A 25,445-nucleotide genomic window follows, 5' to 3' on the forward strand; every position below is an offset into this window, starting at 1 on the left:
TTGTTAATAGATCAAATGCTCTCAATTAAGAAGTGTTGCTAATTGGATTTTTTTCTTTCTGTAAGTAGCAGGACTGCACTACAAGGATGCACCACCTCTAATCGTGTGCGACTTGCACTTTGGAGAGACAGAATGGGATTTGTTTCTCACGCACAACTGGGCCAGGGCTCGGTGCTGCAGCATCCCAGGGAGCCAGGAGTCCTCACGCTTAAGACTCCTCAAGAGTTTTCTCCATTTGGCAAAAAGAATACATTCTTGTTCCCATTTCTGCAGGCTGTGTCAGAGATGTGAGAGCATCGCTCTCCCTTAGAGCAGGGGAAACTGAGTCAGGCAGTGCAGTCCTGGGTGCAAGGGGAGCTGACACTCAGGGGGGGACTGGTGGGGACCAGCTGGTTTCATGGCAGTGATGGAGCATCAGGCATCTGCTCCCACTCCACCGGGACATAAAAAGCCCGAGTCGTTGGACTTTTTTCAGGGAATGGTGTCAAGCTCAAAATATCTTGTTTTTCATCACAACTTTCCCTTTCTGTCCCTAGCAATGCCTTGACAGCCCCGATCAGAAACAGAAAACTTTCACCAAGAGAGCCAGCGCTTCCATGGAACATGCTTGGAGAAAGCAGCGCTCTGGGATCTCCTGCAGCAAGGAGGGGAAGGCTCACTGCTCTGCAGGGAGCAGTTGCCAGCTCCGGAGAGGGCTCTACTGCCTTTCGGGGTGCAGAGCAGCCACGAGACAAGGGCAGAAAGGGCAGGTGAGCCGAGAGGAATGCCCTCGTTGGGAAGGCTCAAGGACAGCAGTGCCCGAAGCTGTGCAAATACCTGGGTAGGTAAACACGCAGAGAGGAAACAAAGGCAGTTACACAGCCTCCTGGTTTAATAAGGCAGGAATATGATATAATAGGTGAAAAATGTGTTATGCAATAGAGTAAAAATAAATTTCCATGGTTCCTTATAGAGACAGAAACAAAGGATGGAAGCTTGAGGAGAAAAATCTTACAACCCGCCTCCCTGCTCCAACATCCCAGGGACACAGCCAGTGGAATTAGGGATGAACCTCCAACCCCAGCAAATGCCCAGAGCGCCCTGGATGTCTGCAGAGACTGAGATACTCTCACCTCCACACAAGCTGGATGGTGGGAAACTCCTGGGATGTGGAGCTGGGTTTGGCCACAGTGAGGCTGGCAGTGCAAGACGTGCATCTTTGTTTCCAACTTATAACATCTGGCCTTTTAGCAGGACATGAGAGATTATTTTTCTAATGGAAGATGATAAAGGGGAGAAACAAAAACTGCATCTGTAAATCAGCTACTGCACACAGAAGCATATAAAAAATTATTAAGCACTTATCAGGCTCAAACTCATTTTAGTGTTTCACAAAGAGAGGTCTGCAATGGTTAGGAAGCTGTACCAATATAAAAACGCGTCTGCTTTGCTGGAGTTAACAACTTCAAGTCCACTAAATCCATAAATATGCAGGATAAAGAGCTGCCAGTTCCCCAGCTCATGCTCTGACACAGACCTACAGAAGTAGGATAAGATGAAGCATCTTCATATTTCTGTGTTCATGGTCAGTGGTGACAGCAAGGGCCAGTCTGCAAAACTGAACAGCGGGTGAGTGTCTCCATTGAAATGGAAAGTATGCACGGTGTCACTTGACATTCGCTACGTATACAAGTTTATATAATTATGACAAATGGCAGATTTCAATTACAGCAACTTTCCTGTAAGTGAAAGCTGGAAGTTTCTAAGAACTATTCTGACTAATGTGGTACAGCACCCGTCTGCGCTATGGCTGGAAAACAAGAAGCCCTTCATCAAACCGCTGCAACTGCAGCCAATAAATGCCAAAAAAAGCTCAAGTTAGGGGAATCTGAGGCTGGGAGAGAGCATAGGAGGTGCTGACTCTTGCGCTTGCTGCAATTTGTAACACTGAGGCTGGGAGCCAGGCACTGCATCTCCTCTGCACAGCACTGCGGAGATGGGGACAGAGGTTGCAAAGCCTCCCCTGCAGGATGTCACCACTCACCAGAGCCCCCACAGTTGGACTTGGCTGCCCCTGGCATAGGCCACAGGAGATTTGGGATGGAGAAACCCACACATGTCCTTTGTCAAATACCTCTGGCCGTCAGTTGGGATGGGAAGAGCAGCACCTCCTCACTCTTTTGAAAGTAAAGAAGGCAGAAAACAGCCAGATGGGGATCATTGTTGCATACAGCTTAAAATGACAACTTAGTCCAAAATTTTTCAGCAGAAGTGGCATTTTATTTCAGCGCAGGGAACTAACACTTCCAGCTAAGCCCAGGAAAGAGCAAACGAGCCATGGCCCATGGGCTGTGCCCAGGGCAGAGGGAGAAGTTGGACACAGCCCTACAGCCAGCAAGGCAGAAGCATCATCTCTGGGAAAACTGAAGCGATCTCCATAATTCAGGATTTAGGTCTTTCCAACAGAACCCACCTCCTCGCAGCCAGTGGTGCAGAGCCTTGCTGGGGAACAGGGAGCTCCTGCTGGTGCTCTTGAGTGCTCCCACCTCTGCCAAGAAATGGGGCACCCCAAACAGAGAAACTCTCAGGAACTAAACCAGTCCTACCAGCGTTGGTGCAGAGGAGTAAGCACGTGCCCAGAACAGCAGTTTCCTCAGCAGTGGTATCTCTCCTGCCTCTGAGGGACTTCTGAATTTGCCTTTCACTCTCTGATTCAGGCCAGGGAGTTGGTGCAATGCAGATGAGGAAGGGCAGGCACTGGCAGAGCTTTCAGTGTTGAAGGCCAGCCCTGCTCTCGATTATTTCTGAGACATCCACTCTCCTCAGCAGATTCCTGCCAGTGTAAGGACAAGGGCTGTTTGCCTTAGGCATCGCCCACCATGCAGATTCACAGCACATCAGACTCAGAGGATGAGGACCAGACCTGTAATACTGCACTGGATTCTATGCAGGAGCTGCCCCACTTCCATGTTCCCCCAATGCCATGAAGCCACCTCACAGGCTGCAGTTTCTCAGGACAGACGCAGTTTAATTGGTCTTATTTCCAGGCTTAGCGCTATACAATTATTTTCCAGGAACAAATGTAATCTTTATTCAATACAAGTGTGATCTGGACCTCAACATGAAAAAGAAATTCCCCTTGAAGTTTAATGCAATCTGAATCCACATCTGCAAAATCTAATCAAAGGATGAAACGCACCCTTTTAGCTTCAGAAAGAATGCGATATGTGAAATGCATGATGGATCTGGAGTCAGCCTATGAGAGGAGGCAAATGGGATCACTCCAAGAAAGTTAGAGAAAGAAGGGATATTTAGAGAAGACTTCAAAGGATTATCTTCTGTTCATGTGTATAATCAGCTTGGTGTGTTCTCCTACCATTCACTTCAACTTCTAGTGGAAGGTGTCTCTGCCTATGGTAGGGATTTGGAACTGGATGATCTTCGGGTCCTTTGGGATCTTTTGGGTCTTTTTGGATCTTGGGTCCTTTCCGACCCAAACCACTCTATGATTCTACAAACCCTCCCCATGAGGAGACCAGTTCCTGACAGGTCCACCACCAGGCCAGCCCCAGCTGCAGGGAAGACTCCCTTCAGGCCAACTTCAGGCTGCTATTGCATGTGTTAAGAAAAATCACTGAACAATTCATTGAGAATTTAGCTGCTGGCAGTTTCCTCTGTCCTTTCCCCAAATAAACGGTATGAAAGAAGTTCATGTCTGCAGAAAGCAGCAGCCAAAGAATTAGGAAACACACAAGCAATTAATTTCATGGTAGATATGCTTTTGATAGAAACCAGGCACTTGTGTCCCTTCGCAAGCAGCCAAGGAACCGCCATTCCCACACCAGGACCTGAAGCTCTTACACAACCAGAGGCTACACAGTTACTAGAAAAACACACTAGAGAGACTTTCTATCGATCGGCTTTCACCAGCTGCAGACCTGGTATTACCAGTAAGGAATATCATGGAGGAAGAAAACTAAATCAAAACCCAAACCGTCACTCAGAACACCCAGGAGTCTTCCTGAACCCGCTATGAGCTGCAGAAAGGGTCTTGCCTGGCCTGGAAAGAAAAGAGGTTCTGGCAGGGCTAACCCATCCAGCACAAAAGTGCATCTCCCCAACCCTCAAATTGTGACTCTTCAGAGGATCATCCTTCCAAGTAGTTCATGTTATGGTTAACAGCAGCTATGGTTAACAGAGCACTAGGCGTGGGAAAACCTCAGCAAAAGGAAGAGTACCCTGATTTTAAAGCTGGTTTATGTAGCAACATTTAAAACTTGTTGACTTATTGCAAGAAGACAAATACTTCCTGAGCTGGAGCAAGGCTGAAAGGGGTCAGCTTAGCCCTCGATCCACCAAGATGAGCTCCATCAAGACTGCAGGACGTACTAGGATGGCAGGACCCAGCCCATCACCACCACTGCTCCCTGCTTCAGGACCTGTTGGCATTGTATTCTTGTCCTCTCCACAGCCCTGACCTACAGTTCAGCCTCCCAGGGCTCAGCTCTCCCCTCACCATCCAGCCACGAACCAAGCGCAGGCATTACTGCACTCGACATTTCAGTGAAATCTTATTTCAACATTTGAGATCTAATTTGGAAACATTGATCAAGGATATTCAGATGAATAAAGAATAATGGGAAAATTGCTTCTGGTTTCTGCTCTCCCGGGAAGGGGAAAGATGCAAGCTGCTCACCTTGCATCGCTCTGCATAAGCAGGGATGTGGTGTTTCCAGCCCGTTACTGCCACCTAAGGGTGCCAACAGTCCCTGGCACATCTGCATCACCCCATCACTTCCTCGCAGACACAGGCACATCTTCAGTTTATCCTTCCTAAAACCACCCATATTCACCACTCATTAACATCCATGTTAGTGAAGGCACTAGAAAAAACATCTGGACTGGATGAACTTATAGAACTTAAATCAGATAGTTACTCAAAAAAAATTTGTAACCAAACCCATGGATATTTAAAAGAGAGATTAACATGGAAGAGAAGATGGGTTTCACTAGAGCAGGGAGAGCCGCTAGATCACACAATACAGTCACCACTCCTTTGAGGCTCTTCATCACCAGTTGTCAGCTTTTTGAAAAATAACAAGAGCTCCTTATTTTTGTACCACCTACCAGCCGACACCCGCTGTGTCATGTTCAATAGGTGAGATTCTGACAGGTGGCTCTCAGGTCAAGTCACAAGGTTCAAGAAAGACTCCCTTGTTTCCTAAACACCCCTCAGAGAGGACGTCTAGGCACAGCTGGATCAATTCTCTAGTCCCAGGCTTGGCCGACGGTTTATGACTAAGGATTATGCATGTGTGCTTATATACAGTTTTGCCACGAGTCAGAATCTGGTTGCCTGTGAGGTTCTCCTTAGAGACAGGTACTCACAGGGTTAGTAAGTGCAGCTTGCAGCCCAAACCGGGCAGCCAGCAGCCACTTGCAGCAAAGCCTGTCAGAGAGACAATTTTGCAGTGCTGAGGTGGTAAGTAATTTAATTAGAGCAACAATGAAAAAAATTTCAGGATTACCGTAATAAATTCACTGCTGTGTTTAGCAATTAAACACTTACAGCTGGTCAACACGTAGCATATATATAAATAAAGTAATAATAAAAGAAAACTTGAGTTGGTATTTCTCCCAGGAGAACATCTGACAAGAGTCAGAAGAGCACAATTCTTGCCAACAAGGCCTCCCTTTTGGGGGAAAGGAAGAGATGTTCAGGCCTGTTCATCAGTTAAGGTAGTCATGTGACCTCTCCTCTCAAAGTAAAAAGGGCCTCAGATGCCAATTTTATACCTTTTGAAAAGTTTTTTGGCACCTCTTGGCAGGGTGGGTCTAAGTCAATTAATTTATTGGCTCTTGGCAAGGCCGCTTGTGTCCTTGGAAGTTGGGATTCATCGTTTTGCCACACCTCTGGGGTGGGGAGCTCAGTCCATGCTTTTCAGGGTGACTTTGTTTTTATGGGAAGCAACACCAGGCTGTGAAGCCTTCACCCCACCCCAGGTGTCGCTTAGCTGATACGAATGTCAAGCCACCGCTCAATCTATCTGATTTATCAGATGCAGTTGCCAGTTGCCGGCTGCTCCCTTTGCCAACTGCTCTCTTTGGCAAAAGTCAAGGTTATTTTGCAGAACAAGCTAGCTTTTGCCAACTCACAATGCCACAGGGCTTAGCCACTCCACACTACACCCCTGTCGTATCTTATTAATTTTGCGCAGGCTGTTATGATATACTCAGTGGTGCAAATCAGTAAATGTGGTGCTTGTCAGTCCTGCATACCTTCACCCCAGTTCTCCCAAGAGTTAATCTCTATTTAATCATTCTAGATAATCAGGAGTAGTCTGTTCCTGTGTCAATATATGTAATTGTTTGCTGCTCAGAAGGTACAGTGCCTAGACAGTTTGATAGGATTATCTTTGTACCGTACTTCACACCAAAATGCTATTATTGACCCAGTATAGAAAGCGCAGTCTTATTTTAATTACAACAAATAGAAGTCCCTACCAATTTAAACCTTTGCTTGAGCCTCAACACTGTTCTGGGCCACGCAAGGCAGGTAGGGCTCTGCAGTTCTCTGCCAGCAGATGCAGACACACACTATCCATGCTGGTCCCCCTCTCAGGACAAGCAGACCGATGCACTGTGACAGTGGTTCAGCATGCCTAGACCGCTACCACTGCTGCACAAATCACAGCACCACCTCTTATGACTTGCTTTATCATCCCAAAAGTAGATCCTAGGGTCTCAGCATGCTGCTGGCAGTAAAAACATCAATGACATTTTCCCAGACGAAAACTTACAGAAATCCAGTGTCATTTTATCACCTGGGTTTGAATGCAATTAGAATATGCAAATGGAAAAAATGTAATACATCAAGGAAATCCAAAGCATATTTTAATTAAAATTATTCTAGTTCCCAATGTAAATGAAATCATTAGCACAATTAACATTACATGATTTTTCTAAAAAGGGAAAGAATCCTCTTTAGAAAGTTACTACTGCTTACCAGATATTGGGTTTTGCTTCATTTTTAATACTCCATAAATATTAACAGGTGAAAAGCATTTCACCACATTTCCAATCTAATTAAAAGAAAATCAAAGCTAAATCTACAGGTTTTAAGTTGGACTGTTGGATTAGAGGTGAAGGGAAAATTAACTGTGCGTTCTGAAGAGCAGGAACAGATACCAGCCCTTCTGATCTAACACCCTGCACCACTACCATGACAAATGGGAAACACTGATCTCCACTGACAGAACCCAGATCAGATTCCTGAGTGCGCATCATGGCTGTTCTTGAACACAACTTAGTGATTCCACAAATTCCAAAGCCAAAGGATTCCAACAAAACAGAAGTGCCCCCCCAGGAGAGACCAGGCTGTGTACCACAGTGGACAGTCCATATACAGAAATCAGCAGAATAAACCTAGCAGCACAAAGTGAGAACTCCCAGTGTCGGACTGAGCAGATTTCAATTCGTGAAGGCAAATTAAAGGAAAATCATTAGAGATTCAGTTTTTCGTGTTATCTTCTTTAGCCATTTCACCATTCAGTTCCAAGTTCCAGTCTTACACGTCAAGGTTTACGGTCTGCAAACTGCAATGACAAGGAAAAATGCAAGATAATTACACTGTGCATTTGTATGAACTGCACATTTTATTTTTCCTTCTTATAAATCAGATACATTTCAGCATTCAGTTATCTTCATGCTCTGTGCTGGCATAGAGTACATGCGGTTACTGTGGCTAATTTTCCATTTCACCAAACAAAAAGAAATAAAAGAGAGAATAAACAGAGGAGCAAAAAATTTCCTCTCTCTACACTACATCAGACTAATACACAATTGTTACAGGACTCAAATTTATAGCTTACCTACCACCACCATATTCTTCCCCACATATAACTCTCTCTTTCAAAAATCCTTATTTTCTTAGTTTTTTCTGAAATGCGGGTGCCTACAGGGATGCAGAGGTGGCAGAAGAGAACAAGGTATTGCTGAATCTAGAGCTGCCTTGCCCATTAACCTGGTGCTGACTCAAGGTCCACCAAAGACTGTGAACTCTGTCCTCAGCATTGCAAGGACTCCCAAGAAGTCAACAAATCTGCATAATTCCAACTCAAAGAAAACAAACAGACAAGCTAACAAGAGGTACAATGCTCCTACAGTACAAAAGTACAAGCTGGAATAAGGGAAAAAGGAAACATGCTTTTTTAGTGCAGTTATTTAGTAAACTTCACTCCAATACTTGCTGAAGCCTCCTTAAGCATGCACCTCACTGCAGTCCTGGGTTTGCCTCCTTTTCCTTGATTCTCCTACCCACCCCACGGCACGGCAGAGTGCATGCTACCCCGAGGAAATGTTTTCACTGCCTGCTAGCAACATGCCTAATACCTCCATCGGCCTGTATGGGAACAACGGGTGACCCAACTGGATACAAACAGACTAGGAGTACATTTCAATTTTGTAAATCAAAGTTTGTGACTTTCCAGGAGTGAAGTTCTATATCAGGCAAACAGGATACTTGGGAATGGAACCTAAAGTTGTAAAGACAGAATAACAAATTTTATGGATGGGATTATGTGACAGTAGCTGGTAGTGCCTCAGAATGCAAACTAAGCTTGCACCAAGAACCAAAGATCTAGTACACATCCTTCAGCAATGAATATCCCGAGATTTCCAACAGCATTTGAAAGGACTGGCTAGCACTTTGCTCTGGCAGCACCACCTCTGGGCTCTTTTTGTTGCCTGCCAGGATCGGGAGGGAACCTCTCCACAACACATAATAATGCTTATGAAGGCTGGAAGGATTTTCATCTTCCACTGAAGCTCTGTAGAACAGAAAGAATTAGAAGTTGAGGCAGGGTGCCTGGGTAGGCTTAAGGCATCTAGTTCACATGCCTTGCTCACATGCTCAGATGTACAGCTGCCATGAGATTTCACATCAAGAGGAATTCTCCTGTGTACCTGAAAGTCAGGGACCTCCTTCTGGGAAAAACAAAGGATCTTTCACATGCTGTGATCTGCTTCCTAGGACCATCTGGGAAACTCACCTAGTAAGTAATTTGCAATTGCAGAAACCAGAGACATTGGCAATGCCCTTGGTAAGTCACAGCATGATAAATACAGAGTAGAGCACGACACGGCATATTCTGCAGTGAAATACTGGCACACCAAACTGCAAGCCTGCATCTGCCAAAGGGGATCAATTAGACTGACATACTGCTTCAAAGCCAAGGGCCCACACTTCATATTTTTCAGCTATGGCTAATGTTTTCCAGAAAAAAAAAAAAAAGTGATTAAAAAAAGCAGCTTGCAAAAAAAAATCCATTATTCTGTCAGTCACAGCAGCAGTCAATCCAAAGCACAGCACAAATCTGTGTAGGACCAAAAGACAAGGCACATTTAACCTATGTGCAGGGAGACCTGCACATACGCACGTATTTATACTTGTACACAAACAGTTCTACACCTCATGTATTTTAGGTGACCTGCCTGGAGAAGGAAAGTCACTACATGGCACCACACTGACCACCACATGTAAAGAACAATTTTAATCCATTGTCCAAAATACACAATTCTGGTTTGAGTAGACATAGTGCTTATAAACAAAATGCCCTTATTCAAATATTGGACTTACGTCTGGTAGAAGCTCTTTTCTTGAAGTTCCTTAACATATTTCAACCCTGTCTAAAATTATGGCAGGAGAACCAAAGCACACACCGAGCTGCCCATATGACAGTCTCCCCTCAGCCTGACTCGAGCCACTCTCCCTGTCATTCAGGTGCCAGTAGCTGAACCTATGCCAATTCAAACTTTGACTGACAGGACCTGTAAACTCTGTGGCATGCAGAAACTGAATGACAACAGCTCTAAAGCTGCACACATACTCTGCAACACACGCTCATGAGTAGCTTAAAAAATTAAGTGAGGTAAGAATTGCCAGGAGACAGTTTAGCAAGAAAGGCAGAGGACTAGAGGGGAAATGATTTTGAGTGATGGCACTAAGGTAACAACCCACTTACCGCAGCTTTCAGAGCTTGATCTAGATCTTCCAGCAAATCTTCTTCATCTTCCAAACCAACTGACAGGCGAATTAATGTATCACTGATTCCAAGAGCGTCTCTATCTTTCTTAGGCACTGAAGCGTGAGTCATGATGGCCCTGGAGGGAAAAAATAGCCTTTCTTCTAAGAAGTTTTTACTTTTATCAGTAAAGACCAAACAAATTGGTTTCCTGACAGCATCCCTTGAAATTCCATGAAGATTTAACACCTTGTGTGTACCACCTGCTGGTTAACCCAGAAATGAAAGGAGACCCTGTGATCAGTTGCTGTAAATTATGCAAACTGCAGACAAATCTGTGACTTGTACCTCCCAGTGCTTCAAGACTATTTCCAAGCTACAAACAATGACTAAGAAGTGGATATTAACAATCTGGAAATTAAAAAACAGGGGAAAAAATCCTATTCCTCTTCCTTTCAGACTTTTTAGGGTTTTTTTTTCTGAAAAATAGTATCTAAGAGCTCTACTTTATGCTTGGGGAGAAACAGCTATAGTACACCATTTGCAGTATTAAATCTCCAGATCTGTTTCTTTAAGTTCTGGGTTTTTTCAGATCACTTGTCAAACTGGACCACTTACATAGATAAGCATGTTCTCTCCAGCTATTGAGGATACAGGTAAAAAGCTCTTTCCCCCTGTGCTCAGTGACCCATATCCACCAGTTAACAATTACCTTTCACACGCTCTAGGGTTTTAAGCTTTGTTGTTATTCTAAAATGAGCAACTGAAACGATTTAGCACGTAAGTTTAGTCATAACTTTCCATGTGTCTTTTTGAAGAAACTGGAACTAAGTAAAATAATCTAATTCCACAAAGAATGGAATTTTTAGCCTTTTAACCTAGATGGGGGGAATGAAGTATTACCAAAATCCCCACAAAATGTACCTGCCACAGAGAGAGATGCTGCTGGGTGCAGCGTACTGAACATGCCCTCTTGTGAAAACAGGCTGAATGGCAGATTTCTTCCCTCAGCAGCGCGACCAAAGCTGCTCAATCCTACTTATTCAAACACACGCTGATTTCCTGGATTTGTTATCATGGCAACAAATTGCAGCTCAGTCTCCCAGTTAAAATAAGGAAGCATAGAAATCCTTTCATTGCATTCTTATGTTCAGAAAAGACATGTTCACTTGGAGAGCAGCCATTGGGTTTTGTGCTATACAGCACGCTATCCTTGAATCTCAATTGCGTGCAAAATATTTTAGTTCTATGTCCTAGAAAATTTTACAACTCCCATAAAAATAGATCAGAAACTTTTTTGTTACTCTGCAGCTTTCTTTACACTTTTAAGACAAAGAATGACTTACGGATGCTCTGCTAGGCTTTCATATCCACCCAGGCTCTCAGCCAGTGTAAACACCTAGTGGAAAAATTAAAGAGAAGTTAACATAAGAAGTGTAAGGTTATGACTGCTTAGAAAGAGACAGTGGAAGAAAGAGGAATGTTTAGTTTTCTTACTTTTTAATACTTTTTTAAGTTTTTCTGTAGTACCTTTTACATTATAAAAGGTACGATCTGTAATTAGGAAAAAAAGTGTATACTTAAAAGGTAAAAAACATTAAGATTGAAAATAGGCTTGTCCTAAAAAAGCTCTAAAGAGACGCTAATGCAAAAGTGATCGAAATATACCCATGTTGAGCAAATCTAACTTGGGAGTAGTTCCTAGGATGCAATGCACAGGCAGCAACAGAGGACAAGCAGAGGGGAAAACACACAACAGGAAGGAGCAGGCTCTGCTGGGCACCACTGGAGTTTTTCTTCTGTTCAGAGGAAGGATAGCACGGGCTGCCTCAACAAAACAAGATCTCCAAGATTCCAGATAAGCTTGAAGCAATTATATCTTATCCTTGCACACTCTTCTTTCAGCAATGCTCATCCATGTTTACATTCACCACTTTCGCTTTTCAGGCTTGCAAACAGCAGACTTGACAGGGAAAGACCCAAACATTTCTGATTCTTCCCATAATGCTGAAGAGACTTTTTTCACTCATTGCTCGGGTCTGACAGTTAGTTTAGTATTTTGAAAACCAGTCTAAATTTCTCAGTGCCTAACAGGACCACTGTTTGCAAAACACTTACTATTAGCACTGATCTTTGAATTATGGACATATATTCCTGGATGACAAAAAGGCTCTCCAGTGAGCCAGCTGCACTCAAGCACAGCTTCACAACTGGTATGCTGAAATGCGCTTACTGCCCTCAACATTTCTCTGCAGCCCCAGTTGCTCACATTGACTTTTTTATCCTTTAAAAAAAAACCAAACCAAACAACTACATCTATCAACCAGAAAATCCTGTCCTCGGTCTCGTTTATGGCTTTACTTTTGAACCAAATTAGTGACAGGGTGATGATTACTCAAGTCAAAGGGCTGAAGTGAATATACTACTAGGGATTACTTCTAGAACATGCTGTACTCCCTGTTGCTTTTTGTCAAAGCTGGTAGATCTCATGTGCCAGGATTAAATGCTGTCTCTCACATAAAAGGATATTTTGTGGGAAAATCATATTTTTAGTAAATTCATTTTCAGTTGGATTAACATTAGGTGGAAAGTAAGGACAAGAAGGAGAAGGAAGTTCTAAATTACCTTTGTCAATTATTTCTTTTTCCAAGAACAAAACAGTAAAAACGCAAGAGCAGGAAGAAAATTAACCAGAGACTAGCCAACACGTTAATGAGTACAGTCAGAATTAATACATTGCAAAGACATAATAAAAGCCTATGACTTAGGCAATACAAACAAACATCTGCTGTCCAAGCTGAGGGACTCTCTCTTTGCTTCATGATTCACATCATCTCTCAATGACTTTTTCTCCCGATGAGTTCTTTGAAATATTACAACAGTATTACACCAGCCAGGGCTCCTCTGCTTTCAAATACTACCAGAATGTTTGCAAAAGGCTGGTGTGCAGGCCCTTTATTAGAAGCAATGTCTGGGCTAACCTGGATATACTACACCCTACTGTGTAAACAAATCCTTCAAATGAGCTGAAGTATCCTTTTGTTTCCTCTGAGCAGCCTCCCATTTACAAATAATCTATTATTTAGAGACGGTTACGCCCAGAAGACTTTAGGATCTTTGCAAGCACAGAGAAATACTCTTCCCCTATCCCAACTAAAACCACTTCCTTCCAACATGACCCTCAGAAGGACAGGCTCAAGTCCTGTTGAAGTTGGAACTGGATGATCTTTAAGATCCCTTCTAACCCAAACCATATATGATTCCAGGAAGTCCCCCTAAGGTAGTGCCTATTTACAGTCATTTACCTTTAAATTCTTGAGAAAGGCAGCAGCATGCTCAAGCTTTCCTTTAATGTAAAAGGATACCATCCCAGGACAACCACTGCACTGTCGCTTGACCAGCTCATGCTGCGGGTGTGAAGGCAAACCTGAAATTTGTAGAAGTCACTTTAAGTTATTTATCATCACTTCAAAGGGAAAAGCAGCTCACCTCAGCAGTTCCGTGATGGAACAACACAACGCCAAGGCAGACAACTAACCCACAGTCACTGAATGTGAGGAATACTCAAACAGCACGTACCAACACAGTCCCCAAATGCAACCTCACCCTAAGGTGTCACCTGCTTTGAAATCTTGCCAGCCTACCTGGGAAAATTACTTTCTCCACCCGGGAATCAGACTCAAGAAACCGGGCAACAGCTAATGCATTGTGGAAATGTTGTTTCATCCGGATTTGCAGTGTCTTCAAACCACGATTGCACAGGTAACAGTCAAAGGGAGATGGAATAGCTCCAAGAGCTACAGAAAACAAAACAAAATTCCATATAAAACAAAGGGTTGGGTTTTTTTAAGTAAAATTAAACACAGTTCTAATTTCCAAAATTTCTAAAGTTACAACACGACAAGTGCAAAGACCTGTGATGCAATGTGTTCCTCACCTCCCACACATCAGATGCCAATTGATGAGCTGAATTAACAAGCTGAGACCTTCCAGGATTAAATTTATTAGACATAACATGCCTTTGCAGCTTTTGTTGTAGACAAGAGGGAGAGATAAAACTGCAGAAATTTATTCATTACAATTAAGAGCAGTAAAATTTTTAAAACCAACCTATATATGAAAATTCCACATTACGTGTATCCCCTGGGGGTAAGTAAGTTTAAAAACCCCAGATGTACTTGACACAAGTTAGACAAAGTTAAACAAATGTGTAATCTGAAAGTCTGTATGCCTCTTCATGCATGAAGTCAAGTGAACAAAAGAAATTACGGTACTCTTTCTACCATGGTCAGATTTATAACTTAAAGAGAGACTTTGCAAGCATTCACACCCCATGTAACTGCAAGTGCTGCACACAGCAGACAGACCGCAGCTGCTCTGCATCTGATGCTTTCAGGTTGTGCCACATCTCCCGTCCCTGGGCATGAAGTGCATGAAGCACAGAACATAGGCAGAGTTTCCTGTGTCACACCAGCATGTAGCTCCAGGAAGCATAACAGAAAGAAGCTCCATGGCCAAGTCCTCCCTTGGCAGGGCAGGGCACACACTTCTTGGGGGAAGGCAGGGATAGAGGGGAATTGCAGTCCTGCAGCGAACAGTGCTGCTTGCATTCAAGCACCAGACCATTTACCCCACTCATCAGCCACTGGTGAGCAAATGCGGAACAACCCATGCTGCTCCCAGCACCTTTCTGTATTATAGAAGCAGTCAGAAGTGGAGACCAGTGTCATGAATTCTATTTAGGAGAGGAGCCAGAGGCACACTGAAAGTGATCCTGTTTGTATAAGCCCACCCTGTGCACCAGTGAAAGGCAGGGAAGAGAATTCAGGTTTCTGCATCTGTGTTACTGCTTTCTCTCCAGTAATTTACACTTCTGCACATTTAAATACCTGAGCTACATCTCTAGACACTTCCATGCATGCAAGTATTACACAACAGTATATTGGAATATGATTTATTTCAAGGTATTTCCTATATTGACTACTTACAGTTTTGTAAGAATTTGAGCCTTTTGTAGAGGTCATCACAGTTTACTGAAACAAGTCCCATTATAACATCACTATGCCCTAAAAATGGAAGACAATAACAGAATCAGTCACTCCATCTGCTAGAGGGTTCTGCCACAAACCCCATTTTCTCAGTCTTGGTACTAACACAGTCCCATTTAGCAAGAATCTGTGTTCCTTCTCATTGCTACAGCCGTTCTTGCTCTACAGCACATGAATTATAAAGCAGATTTCAGCAGCGTGCTCTGCCATATGCTGTACACGTGCCCCCAGACACTTCCTACAACTGCCACTGCTAACTTCCAGAAAGCAGGACCTGGAACAGGAATCAAGTGTGTCCTGCAGAGCAGCGCCAGGCTGCTGTCCTAGCAAGAGCTGAAGGCCAGCCACTAAACTTCCTCTTGTGTCCACACTGCCAGGGACATGTGGTTACAGCACAGCTACAGTCAGCTTAGCTCCCAGCCTGGGCAGTTTGGGAAATGTCACAGCAGACGTGCTTCTTGGCAGGCTCCAACACAGCTGTACGAAACCTACTTTGAACTTCAATACAATTTCTGAAATGCCTTCTACTGAAGCCACTTGCTTTGTTGTAGACAAATTAAAGCCAACGTGGCTATAAACACCTCAAGGTCTATTATTTGAAGTCTGGTCAATATTCCTTCTCACAGGAATAGTTGAGGAGCTAGGAAGATTCCTCAATGGCCCATTTCCTTTAATGGTCCATCCAAGAACTACTGGCAAGGACAAGGACATTTTTGGGAACTGTCTGCAGCCAGACTGGTTTTAAACAGCCAGCCTGAGTTTTACGCTTGCATACTTACCATTCATGTACTTGGTCGCAGAATACATACAGATATCAGCCCCCAGAGACAAAGGACGCTGAAATAAAATTAAAATAACAGGTCTGATTAAAGCTTTTGTGCACTCTGATTCAATGTTCAAGCTATCCAGAAAGGCTGTGATCCAACACAGAAAATAGCAATGAGTGGAGAAACTAAAAAAAAAACCTACAAAAAAATAACACCAAACTTAACACCCTAAAGACAAAACCCTGAGAATGAAGACAGAGAGAATACATTACAAAACCAATAGTACAGGGAAGCAGTCTGAATTCCAGATAAGTACAATAAAAAGAATCCACAATAAAATGTGATTTAAAACCACTGCTCTAATTCCCATCAGCTTCAGGGAGAGCGGTGATCGAAAACATCTAATATACAGCCCGCTCACATGTGTGGAAAACAGTTATATTGCTTAGCTGAGGCAGGGAACAGTAATAGTATTTACTTTAAAATATATCTTTAATATATTTTTAATTAAAAATTAAGACCTCTTTAAAATTAAGAACTTGCAGTCTGCAACATCAAAAAAAAAAATGGCATCGTTTTCGAGATATCAGCATTGGTGAAACTGCATCAAAGAAGAACTAAAAACCTCATGAAAGCGCAAAGGTTTTTGTTTGCCAGGTCTCTCTCCCCCAGCCTCAGCCTTCTTCCCAGGACAAACTGAGATGGTGATGGGAGACAAACTGAGATGGTGATGGGCAAGAAGTCATGAACAATATTTTTTTTAATCAGTCACTAAGTAAAGGACTTTGCACATAATATAAACATATTATAAAGACTGAAGACTACTGGTATGTTAAAAAGTAACAAATCAAGTAGACTTAGAATAAAAGACTGCTCCTGTCAGATGAAACACTGACGTCCATTCAAGGAATGTGGATAATGTGCATTCCCAATGCGCAGCCAGGAGAACAGCAGCATAAACACCTTTTACATTCAATACTGCTGTACAAATGACTCCAAAATTATGATCTTAGCACTGTGAATCAGCAGCAGCCTGCAGCGGTTTAAAGACATTACCTATTTTCTTACCAGAATTAATCATTACAACAGGCTCCCTCTTAGCACCAGGCCAATAAAAGATAAACTAACTAGCTTGTATATCCAGATGCTTCCTTTTCTTCTTTCATACACACCTTTTTGAAGTAATATACAATGTGTGGGGAAGAGGGAAATCCATATGCCTTTGGTATGTAAGAGACAAAGTCAAGCGTCGCTTTAGCTAAGCTTTTCTCTCTTAACTTATAAAGCTCTCTTAACTTATAAAGACCTTGCCTTCTGCACTCATAAAGAAATCTTAATTTAAACCTGAATCACAAGGGATTAGTTGGGTCTATCTTCAAATACACTGAAATAATGGGGTAATTGCAAACAAAGTGCTTACCTGGAAATATGCAGACATAAAAGTGTTGTCTACCGCTAGAAGAACACCTTTATGTTTATGCACTACATCTGCACAGGCCCGAATGTCAATGACCTTCAGAGTGGGGTTTGTGGGTGTTTCAATCCAAACGAGCTGGAGCAATTCAACAACACAAAACATCAGTTTAGAGATCAGACACTGCTGGTGGTGATACATGGGTAAGTCAAATGCTTTTAAACCTTAACTCATTGTCAGCTTTCCATGTAGGTTTACAGAGGGGAAATAAGGAAGTGTCCTTAATGAATAAAGGCAAAGTTTCTCGGGAATGGCAGTAGTCTCCACAAAAATGACTGATTCACAGGAAGAACATCAAAGCTTTTGAGAACACCTGGGGAAGGCCTGACATAGCCAGAAGAAAGCTCTTAGAACTGCAAGTTTGGAAGCCTTTACCAGCTGAATTACCTTCCACTTCAATACAGCACCACAAACGTCACCAAGTGGCCTGCAGTGGGGACATGCCAAAGGCAGCAGCACTCCAACCTCTCCCTGCAGAGGCCACCCCTGCAGCTCCCTCCACTTCACACATACCCTCAATACCACGGGAGCAAGAATAAAATCATTTAACAACGTTAAGCAAGGAGGTTCAGCAATTTCCCTCTCCCTTACCTTGGTCTTTGGCGTAATTGCAGCTTCCAAGCATTCTGGTTTTGAACAATCAACAAAACTGACATCCAAACCTATCTTCATGGCTACTTCTCTGAAGTATCTGTTAGTACCTAAAAAAAACCAAACAAAACAAAAAATCAAAGACAAAAAATGAAGCAACTTCCTTCACTTTTCTTCACTGATCTCCAGCCACCTGTACACACCCACGGCAAGTCAGGAAGGTGCAGTTTTACGCTGTACACCATAAATAGCACATTAGCAGTTCTTTACTTCCAGGAAATTTAAAAAACATCACAGAAAAGTAAAAATGGGAATATGGAATCAGAGTGATGTATGAAACACTCTCAGTAAACAGCTGTTCAGGGACTTTTAACCAGAAAATTCAATAGATCTTTTTTAGTTTGCCTGCTCCTACCTTCTCCTCCAGCCCTTTGCCAGGCACAAGCTAGCAGTGCCAAGTTTTGTACCCTCTTTTGCCCACCTCACTTTTAGTAACTTTTGTCCACAACCTACATTCAAAGTCTTTTTTTCTATTTAATAAGCTTAACTGAGAATCTGGAAAAGGAAGAATCAAGGGTTAGATTCCAGCTACTGTGTTTATCGTTCCATTAAATAAACGGAGTAAGGAACAAAAAGTGACTATTTCCTTTCTTTCTGTCTTTGAAGCCTTGCGTTGGACAGATTAAAAGCAGAAACCAGGAGCAACTAGTTGATCACTGGATATGCAACATGCTGACTATCTCATACCACAACCTGGATTAAAAATTAATTCATTAGGTCTTTTTGCCAAGGTTATTGAACATTTACCCACTTATGCAGAACATCCCTTTGCCATTTAGCCATAAAGTCATAGGACATGCAGAGCAGGACTCTGTGTGCTGCAGGCCAAGCCTGAACAATTTTTTATTGGGCTTGGTTTTGGGGTTTTTTTTTAGAAAACAGTTGTATTTCTGCAATAAGCTATACACTGTATTCTCCCTTGTGCTGTAAGAAGTTTACTCAAGCATGGGAAATTTTCACATATACTGTCAACTGTGCAAATACAAACCATGGAAAAGCTGCTTTGCAGTAATCTCAGTTTTAATAATAGCATACTGCAGTAAACTCAAATGGAAATGAAAGGTTACATTGAAAGTAGCCCTTTTAAAAAAGTTACAGCAATGGCCCAGAACTCAGAAGCAGTTACTATCCACAGCTCCTCCTCACACCTCCCAAAACTCAGCATCTCTTAAACACATCCCAGACAATACACATTGCCCTCAACAGCGTTCAGTTTTCTGCTACTGTTTTTCTGAAAGCCTTGAAGGCTGGACCTGTTTGAGTTAGCAAACACAGGACTGCTGTCCTATCCAACCAGGCTTGTCACAAAAATGAGCCAAAGCCAGTGCCCTTGAGGAAGAAGGGACACACGCCAGCGCTCAACACCCAGAGACTCAAAGGTCGCTGATGTACGAAAGGCTGCCCAGAGCAAGCGTGGTGGAAGAGTAAGCCTCGCACGGCAAAAAGGAGTCAGCGCAGGCAACAGCTAGAAAGCAGCTGAGAATGGACCAGGCTGCAGCGTGTGGGGTAGAAATGTGAGCAGGAAAGAGGACTAGGAACAGCCAGAATAGTACAGCCTAGGAGAAGAGCAAGTGGGGACTTAGGACTTCCCTTTCATATCGAAAGGAATAATGAAGGGGCTGAACACATACTGGCCACAGCAGACAGTGGTAGATCCACAGCCATACCATCTCACAGACCTGTGGGGAAGACAGTCTCTTTGCAATGAAAGTATGAAAAAAAATTCAGGGAAGAAACAGTGAAATTCATCCCTGCAAAAACCATCACCAGCTGAGTCTTTAATGAGTGGGTGAACTGGTTTTGCTTGAAAATAATGCACCCATGGGTCCTTCTGAGTGAGGAACTGATAATATGTTTCAGTCAAATGACTGGAATTTGCTGAGTTCTGTGGTGGGAGGGCTGCGAATTAAAGGAGCAGACTGCTAGTAGGGATTCCTGTTGTCTTCACTCAGCTTGGCTCCAAAGGTACTATCTGACATGATAGAATCAAGACATTAAAAGCAAATGTGTACATACACATTTGATGTCCCCAAGCATACAGATCTGACTGGCAAACACTAATCACTCTTAGCGATGGCAAAGGTGGTTACTCTTCCTAAAAGGTTTTCCAGCTATTGGTTGGGGAAATGCTACCTGTGGCTGGCCCCTGTAATCTTCCTTTGAAAACAAGCAGATTTGATCTCTTTCTACTAAGTCTTTGAAGCAGACAGAGGGAGAAAAGCATCACTGATCAATGAAATACAGGAGTCAGGTACTGAGGACACCAGCTGTCACAGACAGTCCTGGCAGACCTCCCTGTTATGGACTTTGGGGTGGCATCAACCTTCTGGAGGACTTTGGCAGAGGTTGATGCACTCTTAAGAGTTTCTTGGAATAATGGATCAAAAAAACCTATGCAAGACCAAAATCTGATAGTGAGCTAAAGCATTCAGGAGGCATGGGTATAACAGACACAAGTTGTGCTTTCAGGGAACAAGACAGACCAGTTGTCTGAAACCACCCAGACAAAATGCTGCTTGGTAAAGCATCAAACCTAGGAAAGGAATAGCAGAAATATCAGAAGCTGGAAAGCTGTGTTACAATGGATGCAGGGGGTCCCACTCCGCAAACAAATCTATGTGAGGCTAGGATGTTGCTATTTGCCTGTCATTCAAGCCTGTAATTTTTAAAACTCCATGTTGCACAGCAGAATCTTTCAGTGTTTGAATTTCTAACACCAAAATCGACAGGAGTGTCCCGTGTTCTCATGAAGTGAACAGGCTTTAAAGAAAAGGAATTTCCTACGTGGAAAATTCAGAAAGTTCACGAGAATCACAAATAGGCATAAGACATGTAATCATTCACACAATGAAGGTCAAAAATGCACTTGTGCTTTACATACCTCCATAGACATCATCCATGCAGATAATTGTATCTCCTGCTTTTAACAGGTGAGTAATATTCAAAGTAGCAGCTAAGCCAGAAGCATAAGCTAAACCTAAAAGAGAAAAGAGTCAGTGGCAGAAAGGCTCTGTTTTAATGTGATACAACCTCGTCAAACTTGCCTCTGCTTTCCTCACTTTGCTTTTAACAGGAACCTGTTCTGTCACTCTCGTCTATGCTATCTCAGTCATTAAACAGATTCATTAAAAGCAGCAGCGTAGTTTTAGACAGGGTGGAAGCCAGGGTGAACACTGCCAATGCAGCCCAGTACAGCTGCTGAGGGGCTCCTGCTTCCCACTGCACTCAGTGCTGCTGCACAAGAATGGATTCAGCTTAGCTTAGGAATGAGAGGAATGCACGGAGAGGAAGCAAGATCACTACAGAAAATCCAGTGATTGAGCTGAACAATACATTTTGGACTTCCACACGATGAAGCAGCTCTTGCCCATGACCAGTATCCAGCAGCTGCAAGAGCCTAGCTGTGATACGACTGCTGCTGTGATACAATCTCAGTGGCCTCAATCCCGAGGCCATGTCTACTGAAGATGTTATCAAAATACACACACACACCAACATCTGCTTGAGGAATCTATTAATTGCTTACAGTATTTAGCTCCATCTAGGACTGCCACAGCCTTCTCCAGGCAATCCCGGGTAGGGTTTCCACTCCGGCTGTAGTCATAACCCTATTGTGAAAGCAAGAAAAAAATATCTTGAGAGCCCTGAGAAAGTTTTGCAGTAACAGTTCTAGGTTCCTTCAAAAGTCCTTGCTCTCAACACCGCAGCTATGCATCCACGTCCTCCAGGAACAGCAGGCTGGGTTTCTGTCTACAAAAGGCTGCTGTATACAACATCGACTGGGCATCCTCAACCTGAAAATGGTTTCCGGGGGTGCAGTGGGGGAGGTACCGCACTGCTAGCTATATTCTCCTACTTCTTTCTAGACATCCATCTCTGGTCACTGTTGGGGAAAAGGCCTTGGTCTGACATGATTCACTCATTCTTACACCCTCAGGAAGAACGTGTCCCACCTCTGCTACACTCTGCTTGAAAGACAGAATCATAGAATGGTTTGGGTTGAAAGAAATCTTTAAGATCACCTAGTCCCAACCCCCCTGCCATGGGCAGGGACACCTTCCACTGGATTAGGTTGCCCAAAGCCCCCTCCAACCTGGTCTTTAATACCTCTAGGGATGGGCTTCTACAACTTCTCCGGGCAACCTGTTCCAGTGCCTCACCACTCCCACAGCAAAAAAAAATTCTTCCTAATATCTAAACTAAATCTTCCCTCTTTCAGCTTAAAACAATTACCCCCTCATCCTATCTCTGCACTCCCTGATGAAGAGCCCCTCCCCAGCTTTCCTGTAGGCCTCTTTTAAGTAGTGGAAGGCAGCTCTGAGGTCTCCCCAGAGCATTCTCTTCTCTAGGCTAAACAAGGCAAACTCTCTCAGCCTGTCCTCCTATGGGAGGTGTTCCAGCATTCTGATGATCTTTGTGGCCCTCGTCTGGACTTGCTCCAACGGATCCATACTGTAGGGCACTAGTCAGGACTAACCTGCACACATCAAAAGTTAACAAAAGCTCAAAGGTTCCCTGGCATGTAATTAGACCAAGTTATACACTTCAGTGCAACAGCTGTTGTACAAATACTGAGAAAATAGAATAAGAAATAAAATTCATTTTTTCTGGAAAGAACCTGGTTGAGCATCCTGGTATTTGCATACTTTCGAGATTTCTGTTTAATGACAACTCCATCATATTCAGGAACGTGGCAGATTGCTCATCCGTACGTGCATAGAGCAGCATGCAAGGCTTTCTGCTGCAGTCTTTTTTGACGCAGCTGCCTACTCACAAGCAGTCACAATTTCAGTTTGTGCGGCTGATTTTGCTGCACTCAAGGATCACAAGGCAACCACATGTTGCCCAGGCAGCACAGACCTTGGGTTTGGAACAAAGACACACTTATGCCTTGCGAATCCACGTTATCTCCCTCACACACGCAATGCAGCAATCAGAAACTTCACAGTGAGCACTTTCAGTACTTTCTATGCTGCAACCAAAGAACAAATTCTTGTGAAACCTCCCTTGGCCTGGCAGGAGAGTGGGAGAATCATAAAATACTTTGAGTTGGAAGGGACCTTAAAGATCATCCAGTTCCAACCCCCTCCCATGGGCAGGAACACGTCCCACCAGACCAGTCTGCTCAAGATCCCATCCAACCTGGCCTTGAACACCCCCAGGGATGGGATATCCACAACTTCCCTGGGCAACCCGTGCCAGTGCCTCACCACTCCCATGGTGAAGAAATTCTTTGTTATGTCCAGCCTAAATCTGCTCCTCTCCAGTTTATACCTACTGCCCCTTTGTCCTATCACTACAGGCCTTCGTGAACAGTCCCTCCCCAGCTTTCTTGTAGCCCCTTCAGGTACTGGAAGGTCGCTATAAGATCTCCTCGGAGCCTTCTCTTCTCCAGGCTGAAAAAGCCCAACTCTCTCAGCCTGTCCTCGTATTGGAGGTCCTCCTCTGGACCCGTCCCAACAGCTCCATATCCTTCTTATGTTGGGGATTTCAGAACCAGACACAGTATTCCAAATGAGGTCTCACAAGAGAGGAACAGAGGGGCAGAGGGGCCCTCCCCTGCCGGCCACACTTCTTTCCACGCAGCCCAGGACACTTTCGGCCTCCCGGGCTGTGAGCGCGCGTTGCCGGCTCATGTCGAGCTTCTCCCAAGACCTTCTCCGCAGGAAGCGGAGCCGCCGCTCCCACAGCGTGTGCCGAAGCGAAGATGCCGAGCATCGCCCCGGCAGGGCCCGGCCCCGCGGCCGCAGGCTCACCCCGCCGCCCCGCCTGCCGCCCCCCGCGCTCACCCCGTGCTGCCCGGGCGCCAGCTGCTTGAACGTGGTGGAGAGGGAGACGGGCGGCACCAAGGCGGCCGAGCGCCACTGCTCGGGCTCCTGCCCGGCGTGGATGGCCTGCGTGGCGAAGTGCGCCAAGGGCGGCAGGAAGCCCCCCGTGCTGCCGCGCTCCATTGCTGCGACTCTGATCCCGCGGCCGCCACCGCACACGCCACCACGGCCGCCCCGCCCCGGGGGGCACGGCAAGGGCGGGGCCTCGCCACAGCCCCCCCATTGGCTGGGGCGGAGCCTGGCGGTGCCTCCCATTGGCTACGGCGGGACGGGGCGACAGCGCCCCTCATTGGCCAGGGTGGGGCGGGGCAGCGCCCCCTATTGGCTGGGGTGGAGGGTAGCGCCTCCACTAGGTAGGGCGGTGCGGCGCCCACCATTGGGTGGGGCAGGGCCGCGGCCAGCGTTCATAGAATCACTGGGTTGGAAAAGACCTCTCGGATCATCGAGTCCAAACATTCCTATCTGCCACTAAACCTAAGCACCTCATCTACTCGTCTTTTAAATACCTCCAGGGATGGTGACTCCACCCCATCCCTGGGCAGCCTCTGCCGGCGCCCGATGACACTTTCTGTGAAAAAATTTTCTGATGTCCAGCCTGAATCTCCCCTGGCAGAGCTTGAGGCCATTCCCCCTTGTCCTGTTGCCTGTCACTTGGGAGAAGAGGCCAGCACCCACCTCGCTGCAACCTCCTGTTAGACATTTGTAGGGAATGATAAGGTCTCCCCTCAGTCTCCTCTTCAGGCTAAACAACGCCAGTTCCCTCAGCCGCTCCCCATAACACTCGTCTCCAGCCCCTTCACCAGCTTCGTTGCTTTTCTCTAGACACTCCAGAACCTCAAAATCCTTCTTGGAGTGAAGGGCCTGGATGGAACACAGTATTCAAGGTGCGGTCTCACCAGTGCCAAGTAGGGCAGAATAACCTCCCTGGACCTGCTGGCCACGCCATTGCTGATAGAAGCCAAGGTGCCATTGGCCTTCTTGGCCACCTGGGCACACTGCTGGCTCATGTTCAGGTCCTGCTGGAAGAGAAGAGGCTGCATGTCAGCCCAGCATCCCAGGCTGGGAAATGGAGGGAAGCCATTCCAGGGGCAGGGGCTCCGGTGGCAAAACAAGTCTAAGTGGATGAAACACACAGGTTGTTTGACAGTCTGTGTTTCAGCATGCGTCAGGACGCTGGCACTGGGGAAGGAGGGATTCAGTCCCGTGGTGACAAATCTGCGTCCTGCAGGCCTGTGGGATCATGTCCCTGAATCCCATAAGCAAAGCTGTTCTTGTAGCCTGCCAGGCTGCTGGGATGCCCAGCCGGTTTCAAGCAGGCAGGGAATCTTGGACACTATTGTAAATGGCCCATTTCCTTTTTATGATAACTTGTTTTATGAAATTCAGAGAGTCAAGCTGAGACACAGGGGAAAATTGAATTATTTCCTTGATATACATTTCTTCCTCTACCTTTAGTCTCATGTTCTGACTGTGTGTGTAGCCCATGCAAGCCTTTTATGGCTATTCCTGGAGGAGGGTTTCCTGTCTATAAGTAAGGTCATGGGTGCTACTGTCCATCTCAGGGGTGCAGATCCTCACCCCAATGTCCCACAGCTGCTGCTGAAGAATCTCCCTGAGCAAGCACAGAAGGAGCTCTGTAGGTACCAGACTCATGGATTAGTCTGAGCAACCTGAGG

At 44.8% G+C, this 25,445-nt stretch overlaps 1 protein-coding gene across 1 annotated transcript; it reads right to left on the minus strand.

Annotated features, from left to right (window-relative positions):
* Positions 1-6,856: 6,856 nt before the first annotated feature.
* CTH (cystathionine gamma-lyase) lies at positions 6,857-23,938 on the minus strand. Its single transcript, XM_054073179.1, has 12 exons — positions 23,731-23,938; positions 21,468-21,549; positions 20,823-20,918; positions 17,882-17,991; positions 17,237-17,368; positions 15,829-15,886; positions 14,990-15,067; positions 13,646-13,798; positions 13,307-13,428; positions 11,348-11,400; positions 10,002-10,140; positions 6,857-7,574 (listed from the first exon to the last, which is right to left on the minus strand). The coding sequence occupies exons 1-12, from the start codon at positions 23,890-23,892 to the stop codon at positions 7,554-7,556; spliced, it is 1,206 nt and encodes a 401-aa protein (XP_053929154.1). The 5' UTR covers positions 23,893-23,938; the 3' UTR covers positions 6,857-7,553.
* Between the last annotated feature and the right edge of the window lie 1,507 nt (positions 23,939-25,445).

Source organism: Cuculus canorus, chromosome 8 (genome assembly GCF_017976375.1).
Source record: "Cuculus canorus isolate bCucCan1 chromosome 8, bCucCan1.pri, whole genome shotgun sequence".
In the NCBI taxonomy this organism is placed as follows: Eukaryota; Metazoa; Chordata; class Aves; order Cuculiformes; family Cuculidae; genus Cuculus; species Cuculus canorus.